Genomic DNA, 16,763 nt, shown 5'->3' on the forward strand with positions numbered 1-16,763 from the left:
TAATTTAAAAAAAAAAAAGCAACCCAACACAAAAAGCGTAAAAGTCAACAGTTACTGACCAAAATACCTCCTGTTCAGTGGTATTGTGTTAAATGGACATGAGGAAATGGTTTCTAACTGAAAGAGGGAAGATTTAGATTGGATCTAAAGAAAAAGTGTTTTACAATAAGGGTGGTGAGGCAACAGCACAGGCTGCCCAGAGAGGTGGTGTCCCTACAGACACCCAAGGTCAGGCTGGACAGGGCTCGGAGCTCCTGATGGAGCTGTGGGTGGTCCTGTTCACTGCAGAGCAGTTGGGCCAGATGGTCTTTCAGGGTCCCTTCCAACTCTAATGATTCGATGCATTTACCAGTAAATAACAAGAATACTCACCACCGCTTGGGTCTTTCCTGAATAGTGTGTTCATGACAGTAGCGTGCAGTTTCACCCTATCCCATTCCCTAAGCATCAGACCAGAGGCCACGAACCTCTCCACCAGCTGATCAGCTATCATCTGCAGTCTGCGAAGGCAAAAGGAGAAAGAACAGGGCAAAGTAAGCCAACAAGAAATTCCTGCACTGTCAGTGTTTCGCTTTTCTGCCAGGAAGGACAGCATTTGTGAAATGAGGTCTCAGCATTCACTCGGGAAAAGAGAGCAGGGGAAGCAAACAGAGCCATCGGAATTCAGTTATCCTGCAAAAAGTTCTGGCTGTTTCACAAGGCTTCCTCTGTCCTTCCTCCATTCACACGGCTTCTGCTGCACACAATCCACAAAGCAGAGCGGATTTAGCACAGCAAAGAGTTTGCTGCCAATGCCCAAACCTATGTTCCCCGGGGAGTTCAGGCACTTCGGCCCCCATGGGACCCACTCAGAGCAGGGCCCACAGCAGCCGCGGGGCCCAGAGCAGCAGGCTGGAGCTGAGAAAGGCTGGCTGGCCCCAGGCCTTGGGGTGGCCACGCTCTGGCTGCCAGCTCCTACACCGCCTGCTTGCGCCTCGCCCCCGGTGGGCTGCCGGCAGCCACGCGGCAATTTCTAGACTCTCCAACTTCCGACTGTTATGGTTTTCTGCTATTTTCTGGCTTTACATCAGTGATTTTTAAAATTAGCAATGACAAAGATTAAATGAATATCATTACGGACAATACTAAAACAAATTAACAGAGAATAGCTCAAGTGAAAATGGGGCTTTATTGCATTATAAAGTTAATCAAGGAAATAAAACAAATTTGAATGAATTATAATGGAAATTATTTGCCGTGCGGGAGGCATCAGAGCATGATCTCTCTCTCAGTCTGAGCCATTCTATGTGCAGAAGGGCTTGCCATCCCCTAATGCTGTCTGCAGTTATGCAAGCTAAGTCGGGTAAATCAAATCTCCTGCTTTATGGCTTAAGCTGATCAAGATCATCCAAAGATCAGGAAGGAACTCCACCTCCAGCCACTCCAGGAGCCACACAGAGCCAGCAGGAGGTCTCACAGGAGGCAGGAAGGCACACACTTCTTACATGGGCTACAGCAGTCCGAGCCAGCACAGCACAGCGTGGCGCAGCATGGCACAGCACACGGCTGCTGTGATCCTCCAGCATTGGCCTTGCAGCTGAAAAACCACTCCCAGCCTGCTTTGCTCATGTCTCTGAGCAAAAAGCGGCAGGTTTTAGCAGGCAAGAGAAACAAGTGCCAATTCATTCTGCTGGGAGAGATGCATCAATTCACAGGTGAGGGCAGGACCTGCCTGGCTGAGGAGAAAACATTACAATCACATGGCCCTCTCTGAGCCTATCTCCAAGCAAAAGCAACAAACAGCATTGCAAAACAGAAGCTTGGCAGCTTCCAGTTGCCATGTAAAGCACAAGGTTTGGGTTAGGCCAAAACTTCAGCTAGGGACCTCCATGAAGGATAGAGGAGGCACTACCTCAGCAGCAAGCCCCTTTCTCAGGAAACATGTCTCTGGTTGCAATGGCAGGAAGATTGGAAGGTCTCATTTCTCTCCCCAGCCACAGGCAGCTCTGCCAGCCCATCCACATTTTGTTCCAGCAGAATGGCTAAGAGGCTCCTCGGCAGAACAGGCAGCACTGGCACCCAAAGCAAGCTGCAGGATCAGTCCCCAGCCACCCAACTAGTCCCCAGACACGGGCAGACACTCCTGCCCCATATTACACTCCACTTAGGTTCCACCTGGCTGATCACAGACACGCACAGAAGCGCAAGCAGACTTGCAAGCACCACATGTAAGGGGTGATCCGGAGACTCAGAAAAGGGGTCTACAGCTCAGTGAGCTGATACATAGTGATTTCTACAGCACTGACTGAAGGGCACTTCGGTCATCCAGCATCTACCTCGTATTTCTGAGTGCTCCCTCATTTCCTCCCCCTGGCTGATATAGATTGCCCCGGTTCTCCACCCTCCCCCTCTGCTTTATCTCACCTCTGTCAGGGTAAAACAGACTTCAAAGTGGAAGAGTAGAGAATGGGAAAAGAAGATTTGGGTTCTTACCACCTCTCAGCAATTGTTACACTTCCATTTCCCCCAACCATTTTCTTATCTCACATCCGATCTCTTACTTCAACAGAGCAAACAAAGCGTGTTTTTCTCCAGGGCATTAAGCACGGGGCTCTTGGGGAAAGGAGATGCTAGAACATATCCCTCCCTCCTTGAACGGGTTCCTGCTGGCACCTTCCTTCTCCCACTGTGCTGTTCACCCCCTGCAAGCTCCTGTTGTCCTCCAGCAAGGGGATCAGACAGCAAGGGCAGCACCGCTGGAAGAAGATCAAGCTAAAGAAGAGACAGCCAACACTCAAGAAGAGAAGAATAAAGTTCTCTTGGCAGCTCCCCTGTCTTCTTCCCAACTACTTCACATGAGCAGTTCAGGAAAAATGGTGGCTCTTGCATTTCCCCAGTCTTTGAGAAAGCACTTAGAGATTATGCTGCTGTTGGTGATGCACTTGTCAACAATGACATGGAGAAAAGCTGTCCAGCCACCACTGCATCCTTTCAGCTGAAGTCACATCAGAGCACTGAACAGCACAAACACACCAACCCAGCTTTGACACTTCACACCAGAGGTCAGAAGACAGATGTTACACACCCACCATGTGTTTCAGGCTACTCAGAGAAGCAAAAAACAACTGTGACCAAGCTGCATTTTTGTAAGGACTTTTTTTGTGTAACTGGCTTTTAAGAACAATGAAATGCTGCAGAATAAATCAGGCTGTCTAGATTCACCTGGTCCATTCATTGGAAACCAGGCAACAGAGGCCAAGTTGTCCTGTGTTTTAAGTCACCTGGGGAGCACCTCCTTGCCTATCTCATCACCGCCTGAGCCACAACACCATTACTCACTCCAACAGACTATTAGAGAAACAAACGACATCCTTCATCGCAACACCAACACCACGGACTGATTCAAAGACCAAACACATCACTGCCTTAACTGGTTTAGGAAGCAAGAATGACTTAATCTTCCTGACTGCTAGCCCAAGGACCGCGAGCAGCACCCGCAGACTTTGGACAGCCGAGGTTTCTCCTGCTGCTGCTCAGTGCTGCCCGCATGCTGGGGGCTGAAAGAAAAAGGTGTGAGGAACTCACTTGTCTGAGCCATCCTTCATGTGGACTTTGGCGTAAAGGACATCCATCATGGCAGGGTCGTCGTTCATGTACTCCACCCCAGTCACCTCCACACTCAGGGGCTTGCCTCCTGTAATTTGGCTAAAATGGAAGAAAAAGCAAAACGTCACACTTGCTTTAGAAACGCAGCACGTAGCATTCCTCCTGCCTAATTTCTAAAGCTCGAAAAGCTACAGCTGCTATTGTCTCATCATCTCAAAAAATACCATAAAAACATTTAAATCTAAATTCATACATTCACTGTTTCAGACATACGGTAAGTCAACTTGTCAGTACTCGCAGGCCATCTCAAAGCAGAAATCTCTATTTACTTTTTGCAAAAGCTATTAGCAGTCAAATGGTGTAACTCCTCATTCCAGAGAAGCTGCTGCCTTCCCCACGAAGAGAGCGACTGTGACACAAAGCCTCTAGTTCATTGATTTTCACTGGCAAAAGCACTTGATGCAGAATGCAGTTTTAAGTACATTTCAACATCCACTTACAAATGCTGGAAGTAAATAGAACTGCTTTAAAAACCGTCACCAGCTACTCTGGCAGGAACGTGAAACCTAAAATGCGTGCAGGTTGTAATATGCACTCCCACACCTAGAAGCACACCGTGAAGCCTACCTGCTCTCAAACACACCACCTCCTTGCTCTCTAGGAGCACATCACAGGAGGCATGCGCTGCAGCAAGAGCTCCCAAGAGCAAGTGCCTCCGCCTCAGTCAGTGCCGAGGTCTTGTGGGCAGTGCAGGGCAGGCAGAAGTAATGACCACAAGTTAAGTGGGAGTGTGACTTTGCTCTAACCTTGCTTGCTTTTGTGCAGCCTGCCAAAGAGGTTCCCAGTAAGAATTCCCAGGTGGAACAGGGGAGTGCGATTACCTCTCCTGGTATGATTACTGGGAGGAAAACAGCACAAGTAAGATTACAAACACTTGAGGCCATGTACCCAAAAACTGTAAAAAGAGGGCACGCTGACTTTCAGACAGTATTGGCTGCATTGAGTAAGAGAAAATAAATGCTAATGAAGGTTCATATGGGTGGAAGGGAGCCTGAATTGATTTTAAATGCCTATTTATTTGGCTATGGCAGGGGAAATAAACTGTCAACACAGTCAAGTGTTGACTCCTCCTCCAAAGGCAGTGGAAAGTCAAGATTTTCTCTGTCTCAGTTCAACCCACTCCTGAGGAGGGTGGCACTCTTCAGTTACTGTGGACAGCCTCTTCCCTTGAAAATATTCCTGCATTTCTGGTCAGCAGCTGAAAAAAGGTAGCCTTCCTTTTAGAGGATTTAAGAATTTTGGCCATGCACTGATTCCCACAGGCGTCAGCTAGCACAGCGTGGCTAATTCTTCACGCACCGAGGTAGAAAATAAAGAAATACAAATAAGGAATCCATGCCCTCTGTGCAAAGGCATTGCAAAAATAAATAAATAAATACATACATACAACAGCCCCTCAGGCCATCTCTAATTTCTAAGCTGTACAGAGATAAGCTAATTACAGTGTCATTCAACCACATTTACAGTTCGAGCCATAATATCTGCAGTTTCTTTGAGAAAGCCCAGTTCCTGAAGCAGTGCTGAATGGTTCATGGCTCATGCTGCCTTCCGTACACACTCCCTGCACCCAGAAATGCATGTCAAGGATACCTCAGCATCTGCTGTGAGGCAGGAAGGAAGGAGCAGTGCTCTGGAGCCCACTGTAGGCAACATGGGAAGGTGCTGGAGCTTGCCAGCAGCAAGAAACTGCTCACACAAAAACAATGGGACTGATGTGAGAAACGTGTGGAGCAGATCTGCAGGGAACACTGAGGAACTGAGCTGAGCTGAGAGTCCTGTTGTGCTCTCTGGTTGTGATTTCTTGGCGATTTCCGCTGCTCCGACTCAAAATATTCAGCCTCCTAAATTTCTATCAAGCTGCTCTTCTCATCGTTCCTCATCAAAGAACAGCTTGCTTCTTTTCTCCCACACGTGCCCTCGGTGCTGACATCCCTTTGCAACACTTACTCCACAAAGTCCTCTTTGCACTGCTGCAGGAGGTCACACGCTCTCTGGATCTCCTGTTCATTCAGCAGCACCAGCGTCCCCAGCGTCAGGTGGAGCTTCGCAGGGTTCTGGAACAGGCTGCTGCTGACCCCGTGATCCTACAAATCAATCAAACACAGCATCTCATCTCAAGCACGTACACACAACACCTCTGTCAGAGGATCCACATAGCAGGGAACAAGCAGCAAGCCACCAGCATCAAACCTCTCATCTCTGCATCACTAGGCAAGTTGCTAGAGTCTCAAAGTTGAAACAAGAGGGAATTGCACAGACTTTGGGAATGAGGCAGAGCCCAGCACCACACGCCAGCACACCACCTGCCTTTGCAGTGAGGTCCAAAGGCAGATCAAGGCTCTTTAGGGCAGGCTGCAGCTCAGAAAGACCTCCACGGCCATCAGAGCAGTGACTGCTACCAGCCATAGACTCGGCCCAAGTCAGTGCAAAATTAGAACTTGAGTGAAGCGTGTTCTCTGTGCCATAAAGCTGGAGCCAGCTGCAGTGGCAAGCTCTAAATAGCCTCTAAATCCTGTCTAAACACAGGCTGCACCTCACAACACAAGCACAGCCCATACCAGCTCTGGTAATTACATTTTTCTCGTTCCCAGGTGCCCTATAGTTTACTGAGATGAATTAAGTTTAAATTCCCTTTAAAAGAAAAGCTACGTGTTGTTGCCGAGGAAGAACTGTTCCCAGGTGGAGCAGTGGTTATGCTCAGCTTTAAGGAACATGCTTTTCTGCTCTTGAATATTCATAAAAATACCTTGAGGATGGTTAACACACCCATATTAAAACAATTATTTCCACTTAGTGGCCACTTCCCATCAGCACACTGACAAACCTCTGCTTTAAGCTCCAGAAGAATCCAAATGCTGAAAAGCATTTATATGTCCGAAAATAAAAGCCCACTGACTGAGAATGACAACTTTGAAGTTTCTAACCGAGCTTCAGAGTTTGAAATAAAACCTCTCCGACATTTAAACACTGCATCCCTCAGCTGGTGTAATGCCTCACATCTCATCAGGCATTGTTCACGCTGTGGCAGCACCCATATCCTTGCTGACAGCAGCACTTACAGGCTGGGCTAGATGAGCAAAACTCAGCGTCCCCAGCTGACAGAGCACGTACCTGCCTTCGCCTTGCTAACTGCTTTATTGCTGGCTGAGACCCCAAATCCTGCTAGTGGCAAAGGATGCTGCAAGCCTCAGCACCATGCAGCAACCTGCAACGAGCACAGATGAATTACATAAGGCATGCCCTGAGCATAGGACAGGAAAGGTGGGTGCCTCCATCTCGCTAGGCAGCTAAAGCCTTTTTGCTCCCTTTCACTCACACTGCTGTTAATGTGCAGGACCAGACACAATTTCTCTCCATTGGTCTTTCTCTTTTAATGGTACCCATAGCCAGGGGATATTTGGCCCAACACAAAACAACAGCTTGGTAATAGCAACCAGGAGAAAGTCTGAGTTGATCTTGCCAGAGACAAGCAGCTGACATCACTCACACAGCGCGCGCAAGTGACGAAGACTGCACAGTAAAGCAGTTCACAGGTTAGAAAGCAAAACCCCAACCCTTGTTTTCTGGGACAGGGACTGACCTGCCCCAGCACAGCCTGTGATGTAAACATCAACCTGCCCCAAAAGCAGCCCTTTCCCAGCACCTGAGTGGGGGCTGACAGCTGACAAAGTGCTGGCATGGCACCTCTGCACACTGCGCTGCCAGGACAGCCAGCAGGGAAGAGCAGGGCAGAGCGAACAGGTCAAGACCCAGACAAGCCTCCTGGTTTACCCCTGGTGTTTCAGACAGCTCCTCAAATTCCCACATACAGCACTTACAGCTCTTTCACAGGCAGGAAGATCCCACCTCCCCTACGTGTGAGCGGGATGCTGTGTCTGAAGTAGCTCTCTCTGGAGCAAGCAACATTTCTGCAGGTGTCTTAGCAGCCCTTCTGGGTTGGGTGCAGCTCAGTGAAATGCAAAAGTGCTTGAACCCACTTATTCCAGTCCCGCTTATGCTATGCTTAACTGCTATGTCCAGTGGGACAGGATGATCTTAGGGGTCTCTTCCAATCTTGGCGATTCTGTGATTCCAAGACGCTCCTGAGTGCTTGTGGTGACAAACTCCTCCAGCACCAGTTTCCTCCCCTGGGTCGTGACAGGTGAGCTTTCCTTGCATCACATGCACAGCAAGGAGCAGAATGGAAAGCACGGCACCAGAGTGGTGAGGACAAGCATGGAATCGCCTGTATTCGACAGGGGAATGTGAAAGCCACGTGTTTGTAGGGATTTGCTAGCAGATACAAACACATAAAACTACTGCTTCTCTCAAAATTTCACCACTCAAGCCACTTAAGGATGCACTGAGAGGCAGGAAGAACGTTCCCTGTACGGATCATCTGTGTGTGACTGCCCATTTCAGCTTGTGCTGCTGTCCCACTGACTTGTCGTGATCACAAAAAACAACACATTTCCATGCTCGTACCTTTAAAAATTCCTCTTTTTTTTTTTTAAATTAGATCTGCCTCTCACTGCTTAGACCTCTACCTTTGCTTTCCTCCTCTAGATGGAACAAGGAAAGAGTTTTATTAGGAGCCTTCACCTCTTTGCAAAGTCTGAGCACACTGTTCCTATAAATCTAAGACACTTCAGCAGGGAAACCAAAGACCAAAGCAGAGCCTTCTGCGTGACAAGGCAAAGGATCACGCTGCTTAGCTCTTCCTCCCTGGCTGCATCCTTTCTGCTGTCTTAAGAGCTTCCAATATTTGCAGACAGCTTTCTGTTTTTTCCCTAATAGCAAGATACTGCATGCCAGCTACATGCCCTCTCCCACCCCAGCCCACAAACAAAGGAGCGAGCCAGAAAAACAGCATTTCCTGAACTGACTGAAGAACTGCAGGCTGAAAAACCCCTCCCATTTTCTGTCCCTTCCACTGTGAGATGTAATACCTCATTAACAACGTTTGATATTTACAGGTTGGCATTTATTACAGCAATCATATTTCTCTTCCACGCTACATCTGCAGCCTGTTAAGACTGCAAATGCTGCGTTTGCACAGCTCCAAAAGCCCAACCGTGATTTTTCATGGCAATTTCACTGCTGAACCTAAACCTCTTCCCTTACCCACCTGCAACAAATGCTTCAGTCCTCCTCACTCAACACCAGCACGGCTGTGCTAGGAGACTCCCAAGGTCACCCAGACAGCCTGAGCTTCCACTGCACCACACCACTAAGGACCCAAGCCAGGTGAGCCACCTCCTCATCTCTGTACTAAATCAGCCTCAAAACAGCTCTGCTTCGCTGGCTGGCTGCCCTGACAATTCCATAGTATGAACGACACCCGAAGTGCTCTGTATCTCGACACAACGTTTGTCTAACAGAAAGCCTTGAGGACAAAATATAGAGTTAGAAAGCATATACCCACCCACCAACATAACCCTATGCTGTAAAATATAAATGAATGGTTGTCATGGCAACTGCTTCAGAGAGAAAAGTCCCTCATAAATGCTCAATGGCCAGAAGAAACCCTCATATGCACACCCCCCAAGTCTCCCCCTTCCTTGTCACTATTAGTGAGGTTCATCCAAAGACTAGAGTCTTCCAAATGCTGCAATGCTTTGCACCAGCAAATTGCAACAGGAAGAGAAGCTCAACACTCGTGTCCCTGAAATCTATTCAGATGTCTCTAAGTATCCTGAGAAATCCCGTTGCTTTGGACAAATCTATAAGCTCTCTTATTGCTCTGTGAGGCACAGTTTTGAATTACTGTTTTTCATTACTGATGTGCTTTCCAGCAGACCCCGCTGTGAGATAAAGTGGTATTAGAGTGGCATTACCGGGTGCAGAGTGATTGAGAGACATACAGGGCTGCAATACACTCCTGAACTAACAGGCAGCAATACATCTAGAAGCCTTTTTGCTAATATCAGGAGAAGGAAGAGTAGAAAAATAAAGCACTGTGTATTCCTTGGTTATCCATATGCAACCCTCCAAATACCTACTTCTGACTGACTTGTATATTTCAAGCTAAAGATGAAAGTTCTCAAGCCTCCTGAGAGACATAGGGCACTGAACAGAGCCAACCCAGCCCTGCACCCACACTGCGTGGAGAGCCCTGCTGCAGGGCAGCCCCAGCTGCCACTGCCTGGGGACATTCCCAAAAGCGCCCAGATGACTCAGCAGCAGCAAAATGCAGAGAGGATGTCTTGAGTGCTGCTGCTGGAATGAGGAGTCTCGTCTAGGTGCTGGTTCTGAGCACAGTTCCAGCCAGTGGCTCAAGCCTGCAGGTTCCCTAACCACTGAGCAGGGCTTTGCTGATGCCGTGCTGTCCAGATACAGCATGATGAGGCTGCAGAAGAAACAGAAGGTTAGAGAAGACAAGGTTAGCTTGGTCTCAAGCAATGATCTCAGCACTTCTCTGACCAAACCAGAGCCTCTGCAGCCATGGAGGACAAGCAGGCACAGGAAGGTTTGCAGATGTTCCCAGATAACTCCTTCAGAATGTGACTGACAATGCTGGGGAAAGCACCAGGATAAATTTTTGAAAACGTTTCCGAGTGGATGGCAGGCAGTGATATGATGCAAACTGATAGTTAAGAGCAAGCAGGAGACAAATCATACAACAGGGGCAGATTAGGAGGGACGTGGAGAACAAGGCAGACCACCAGCAGAGGCTGGGCCGATGGAGGGCTGCAGAGATGCAACCAAGGCAGCAGGCAAGAAAAATGCATGTTCAGCAAGGAGACAAGCGAGCTCAGGAGAGGCCCACTTAAGGCAGAATAAAGACACAGGATGACGGTGTGGATGATGGCATTAGTTGCAGATGAATAGAAGAAGCTGCATCATAGAGATGTTGCAGTGAAAGGATTTGCACTATCCTGAGCAGCCAGGAAGCCAGAACTGAGCAAGGTTTTGCCCTACGCAGGAAGATACAAAGCCTGCTGGCAGACAACCAGAGGTGGAAAATCAGATAAGCGGGAGGGTCCAAGGCTGCAAGCAGAGCAGGGCCAGCTATATCTGAAAGGACTGATGGGTAAAAGGAGATTCAAGCAAAGGACTGTAGCAGCCATATGCCCCTCTGGAAGGAGATAAAGGGCGAGAGAAACACCAGGATGAATGCAGTGGTCTTAGTCCAGGGCCAAAGGCATGAGCAGACACTGCCAGAGCCCATGCTGAAGTTAACAGTTCCCCCAAAAGGTGCCTCTCTCCCCATAATTCAGTGACCCCCACAAGCATTGGAACAACCAACAGGGGGAGCCAGGCGACCGCTGACACCGGCTCCAGGGCTGGCTTGCTGTCCTCAGTCTGATGTTTCCATTCCCCTGACTTTAGGGCTTTTATTTAATAAAGGGAAGCTTTAATATAGGAATAGTTAGTGCTAGATTGTGGGACTGAAGATCAAGACAGTGATAGTCTCCTAGTTTGAGGAATGGGTGCTCATGGCATTGCACTCATTGCCAGCTCCTGTATCTATTGGCCAATACCAGTTGTACTTGACATTAGGTGAAAATCTGAGTGATAGAAACCTCTTAAAAATGTCAAGAGAAATAAGAAGCTGGGTGGAGAAGAGGGACTTAAATCAGAATTGCCTGTAGAAACAAGACTGCAAAGCCAGCCCATTTCTGCTGTTAGAGATGAGACAATTGGTGTACAAGCAACCATGAAAAATCTTCCCCAGACATCAGGTAATTCACACACAAGGCATAAACACACAGGAAACCATACTTCTTGAGCTGTGCAATTAAGAAGGTTATGCTTTTCCCTTTGAAAGACATAAGCAGGAGCAACAGATATGACGGTAAAAATACTAGCCCACAAACCCTGCTGCACGCATGCAATCTAACCTTCAGCTGCTGCAAAGGGTAACTCACTCCTCTTGCCTAGAGGTGTCCTCCGAGCAGACTCAGGAGGACGCAGCAATTTAATAACACCATTCCCTCTTCCCAGGCTGGCCCTATGCACTGAGGTACCATTTCTGTCAAAGCAGAAGCACACTAAAATACAACAGGGAATGCTCTACTTTCACTTCATCCCGTTTCACTACGCCTAGCTATTTCCTGCTGCTCTCGGTGCTCTCAGATCTGAAGGCAAGTAGGAGGGACTGTCAGCACTGGCTCTCATGGGGAAGAAGGGAAGTGATTACATTAGCAGGATGGCGTGTGCTACCGAGTCATTTCCTGACACCCATCCTCATTCACTGTCAGTAACCAAAAGAAAAGTGAAATAGAAGCAGCAGCAAACTTGTGAATCGCTCCCTAGTTTCACAGTTACGTGGAATCACATCAAATATAGAAAGGTCTCTCATGTTACTTAGAAGCTTTCCTACTGATAATCAAAAACCCAGAAGAAACAACCCTTGTTTGAATCTTAAAAATACCTAAGAAAATCTCAAAGGAGAACAACATATTTTACTGCAAATTAACTAAGCCATTCTGCATTCCAAAAGGTTTCCCGATAAACTCATAGCAGAGCCACCAACTTAAACAAAAGGCCTGTTAGAAATACATTGCTAGGAAAGGAAGCAAAGAATAAGGCCTCTGAAGTAAAGGGCAAAAGCTTCTCTCAGTGAATAATGAGACACTGCTGAAGGGGTTTCCTCCAGTTGGAGCTCTCGCATGGATTCTTACCTGGGAGCATTTCTCCAGCACCTCCTCCTTGAACTGCAGGAACTTCTCCTGGATGACGGGCTGGTTGAGAGCGAAGGACAGGAAGTGTGTGAAGGGCTGCTTCTTACGGAAGCTGTCGAGAAGAACATCAATGCGCGTCCGGGCCGAGATGACAGAGCCGCGCTGCTGTCCTGTAATCACTGCAAGGAAACAGAGCGATACCTGGCCGCTTCTCACGATGCTACAGGGAGATTGCTGACACTTGTGCAAAACACACAGTAAGTAAATGGATCATGATTTTGCATTATACTCATCTGCTCGATATTGGTGGATCTTGTAAAGGCAAGGACATTTCATTCGGGAGCTACCAAAAAACCTGCACAACAGCACCTCTCTACTGTTATCCCAGAGCTCACCGAAGTGACAAGAATTAAAACTCCCAGCCATGCACAGAGAAATCTTGCCAGACTCCCTGCTTGACTTAAAATGCCTGGCACGGCTGTACTTTCCTCTGCAAAAGCAGGATGATGCCATCAAAAGTATCCCTCTGCTCACAAGAAAGCTGCCTCTGTGTGTCTAAAAAACAATTGCAAAGAGTCACTCACTTCAGCAGCTCTTCAGATTTCTAGAGCATTATTTCATGTTCTCATAAAAGCAGTCTCTTAGTAGAAGTGACAAAGGAAATCTACAAAAGATCAGGATGGCCTATGTTGTTTGTGTATGCACCAAACAGAGGACACTTGATCCTGAAAGGAAAGAACTGCAAAGAGCAAGATTTTCTTGGCTTCCTACTATTACGTGTTTACAACATCTCTCAGCCTTCCTAGTAGTTCTTCACAGTTCTCAGGAAAAAGTCAAGCCCCACTTACTGAGAAGTGCCACCACATTCCTGCGCAGTACGACAGCTGGGTCCCCTGTCACCTAATCCTCCCTACCCTTTCATGAGCGTAACTCTATGCCGAACAGCAAGAGCCCTCTGGATTCCCACCGAGGCAGAAACCACTGAGCAACACCTCCTGTCTTGTTAAGTCACTGCAAGTGATGAGAAGGAACATACGGTACAAGGATGCCTGCTCTCACTACGAGAAAGACAGCAACGTCATCAAAATACTCCTTATATTAAAGAACACGATTAAGTTTATTTCATGTCTAAGTAGATAACACAACACTTTTATCTAGATATATACTGCAAGTCCTTATTAATGGATATGGTAATAATTACAACAACAAAAAAAGCACATTCAGGTCCAAAGCCCAGAGTTCGCAAGCCAGTCATTTGTATCTAAGAAGCGACTTCAGTGAGAATATTCATAGGCTTAAAAGGGAATTTTTCCCCCCCCTCAAGATTCTTACTCTGTTTTATAGAGGTTTACAGTCAAGGAAAAAATGCTTAAGAGAAAAGGAAGGTGATTTTCCCAGGGCTATAAAGAGAGTCAGGGCCAGAAGCAGGAGTTAAAGGAAAACACCTCCTATTCCTCCTCCCTGCTCAAATCGTGTCCATGGAAGAGCCAGTGAAAGAACACTTACCAATTTCTCCTTCCACTCCAGGCTTGGGAATGCTGATTGAGGTTCGAGTCTCTGTTTCTAGTCTCTTCTTGGTTTCTCCTTTCTTCCCTATTATGTACCTGGAGGTATAAAAGCAGAACAGCACAGCATGGCTGGACCACTCACCACCAGGGACGCCCCAGTGGCTCCCCTGACGTGTGACATGTCCATGCCAGAGTGACGCATGCAGCCAGCTCAGGATGCAGGCCCTGTGGCTGCTATCAGCCCACGGCCACGGGATGACAGGCAGTGGCTCACAACTTGCTTCAGCATCCTGCCACAGCATTACCATCCACGTTTTCACTTTTTCCCCCAATAACCCCAGACAAAGAGCTAACAACACTTCCCAGTTGGTACGTTGCTCAAGATAGTCATTTGCCAGCATCCAAAGAACAACAGAATACCTTTTCTTTGCAGTTCAGTAAAAGTATTTAATCCATAAAACTGTCAAAACTAACTGGATAAAACTTGGAATGTGGCAGGCTTCCCAGTCAATATCAGATCTGAGTCAACAGTCAGTTCCAGGTGCATGTGCTTTCTCTCAAAGCTTCCACAAATCTCCTGGCAGGCTGCTCACCCCAGTTCTTTCTCCTTTTCTTCCACTCTCGCTGACACTTTCATGTTCAAGGGAAGAGATGCTCAAACACTCTCCTACCAGCCAGAAAGCACCACCTGCTGTCTCTGCCACAAAAAGGCTACGAGTCAAGCATGGCACTAGAAAGGCATTGCCAATCTTCCTCTCCCAGAAGCAGGACAGACACAGAACCTTACTCTGAACCCCGTCAAAATATACTCTGCACAGAAAAGCTTCCCCAGTCAAAGGCAACTCACAGAAACCAGAATGCCATAGGCTCACTTGTATAAGGGGCTGGGAACCTCCACTCTGCACTGGAAGCCTTTCTCAGTCTCTTCCACCACAAAGGCATCGCATGGTTCATCCGCACAGTCATTGGGCCCTACCAGGAAAAGCAGCGCTATATGTAGGACAACAGCCTCACAGCCTTCCTCTGAGGTTGAAGAAAGCAACAGACGTACTCCCCTCTGCTGCAACTAACTGCTTTTTATTTCAGCTTGTACCAGTTTCAAAAAAAAAACCATAATGACTGCTTCAAAATCTGCCTGCTTGGGAGGTGCACAGAACCTGTACTCAGAGCCCAGGCTTTATCCTGGCTGTAACAGCTTGGTGGGAATGCCCTCCTCCAAGTTTTGCACTGCTCTCCTGCTCTCCAACAACACACGGAGACACTGGAGCAGAAATTTACAAGTCACAGAAGAACAAAAATAAAAGGTGAGGAAGTTTCAGTTCAAAGGTCCAGAAATTTGTGCCTGTCAAAATCAAATACACTTTCCAGAAAGAGGCTGGGGGGATTCTCTATGCTTCCTCTCACATACAGGGATGGATCTGGGTGGCAGGAAGCTTATAACTGCTTTGTTTCATGTACTGAAAGGCAGGGTGGAAAGGAGAAACACCATGGCCACTATTCTCTCTGAAAGATAGCAAAGGGACTTTTCTCTGCCTACAACTCACACAGAATTACAACAAGCATGTAGGCAGAAAGATAACAACGTGAAGCAGAACCCGTGAAAAACAGATCTACAGAGTGAAGGCGTGGCTTTTTTTCCTCTACTAGAGATCATTCAGAGCCAGCAAAAGTGATCAGCAGCCAACAACACAGTCACCCAAATTCATACTGAGTAATTATGCCTACATCCATTCTTTGGTCATAGAGATCACCCAGCACAAAGTGGTTTTTTTCTGCTTTTCACAGCTCATTCCATCACACAGACAGGCCCTCATGCACACAGACACAAGAGGCAACACCAAGTGTCAGCTCTGTCCCCATGCCACCACAGCGATCCCGTGTGGCACCACACCTGTGTAGAAGTCCTCCTCCTCTTGCTGCTGCTGGACCCGCTCGTGAATGATGTTCTTCCTATACACTCGCCCACCGATCCTGACCAGGGTGGGCCGTAGGACATCCATCACACTGCTCTTCCAAGGACAGTGAGCTGCAAAAATACACGCAGCTGTGTGAGGGCGGGTGAGTCCTGAGAGGTATCCCTGAGCTCCTCAAACCTTGCCAGCATCCAGCAGCTCTACAAGGGCTGTGGCCCAACCAACCCAGCATGTCTCCCATTGTCCTTTTGCATAGAATCATTAGAGTTGGAAACGACCCCTAAGGTCATCTCGTTCAATCACCAGACTGCTGCCCACGTCCCTCAGTACCACATCTTTACAGCTTTGCAACACCTCCAGGGACAGTGATCCCCCCACCTCCCCAGGCAGCCTGTACCTATGCACCACCACTCTGAGAAGAAACGTGTCCTAATTCCCAACCTGACCCTCCCCTAGCACAACCTGAGCCTGTCACCTCTCACCCTCTTGCTGTTAGCTGGGAGCAGAAGCCAACCCCCACCTCACCACCACTTCCTTTCAGGAGTTGTAGAGTGATGACGTCTCCTCTGTTCCCCAGACTGACCCGTCCCAATTCCCTCAGCCACTCCCCATAAGACACCTGCTCCACCTCACAGCTGTGTTGCCCTTCTGCGGGCCCTTCCTTATTTCTATTGAGGAAAGCTGAGCTTCCCCTCCAGCTGCCCTGCTACAGGACATCGGGCACCCAAGTTCCCTTCAGCCTAAAGATATTAAAACGTTAAAAACCACGTAAGCCCCGTACAGCATTTTTACATCACATCAGTGCACCATTCTGTGTGACCCTTGTGCTTCTCAGAGCTTACGTGATGCTTTTTTTCCCCACAGAAAATACAAAAAACAAGATTCCCTGTGAAAAAATACAGCGAGTTTGAGACAAACGTAGGGGATCCTGGAGGTGTTCCAGAGAGACACGGGCTGATTTTCGCTGTGGAAAACACGCAGCAGGGCGAGCAGTACGGTCGGCCAGACCTCAAAACTACACACGTCACTGAAACGTTCACATGCAACAACTCCGCTTGTCCAGGCGCTTTTAGAACAGATTCCCGACAGCG

General features: G+C 47.9%; 1 protein-coding gene across 3 annotated transcripts in view; it reads right to left on the reverse strand.

The window, feature by feature from the left end:
* Window positions 1-16,129, reverse strand: part of ASCC1 (activating signal cointegrator 1 complex subunit 1) — a 26,406-nt gene extending 10,277 nt beyond the window's left edge. The window contains exons 1-7 of one of the 3 annotated variants that reach the window (XM_010714317.3): window positions 15,651-16,127; window positions 14,607-14,731; window positions 13,758-13,855; window positions 12,252-12,430; window positions 5,593-5,729; window positions 3,565-3,684; window positions 373-500 (exon numbers count right to left, since the gene is read on the reverse strand). In XM_010714317.3, coding sequence (XP_010712619.1) covers window positions 373-500; window positions 3,565-3,684; window positions 5,593-5,729; window positions 12,252-12,430; window positions 13,758-13,855; window positions 14,607-14,731; window positions 15,651-15,755 — 892 coding nt within the window. In that variant the 5' untranslated portion in view covers window positions 15,756-16,127. Of the gene's footprint in view, window positions 1-372; window positions 501-3,564; window positions 3,685-5,592; window positions 5,730-12,251; window positions 12,431-13,757; window positions 13,856-14,606; window positions 14,732-15,650 lie in introns of all 3 variants that reach the window. The other 2 variants (XM_003207915.4, XM_031554402.1) reach the window with 2 other exon arrangements.
* Between the last annotated feature and the right edge of the window lie 634 nt (window positions 16,130-16,763).

The sequence above is a fragment of the Meleagris gallopavo genome, chromosome 8, assembly GCF_000146605.3.
Source record: "Meleagris gallopavo isolate NT-WF06-2002-E0010 breed Aviagen turkey brand Nicholas breeding stock chromosome 8, Turkey_5.1, whole genome shotgun sequence".
Lineage (NCBI taxonomy): Eukaryota > Metazoa > Chordata > Aves > Galliformes > Phasianidae > Meleagris > Meleagris gallopavo.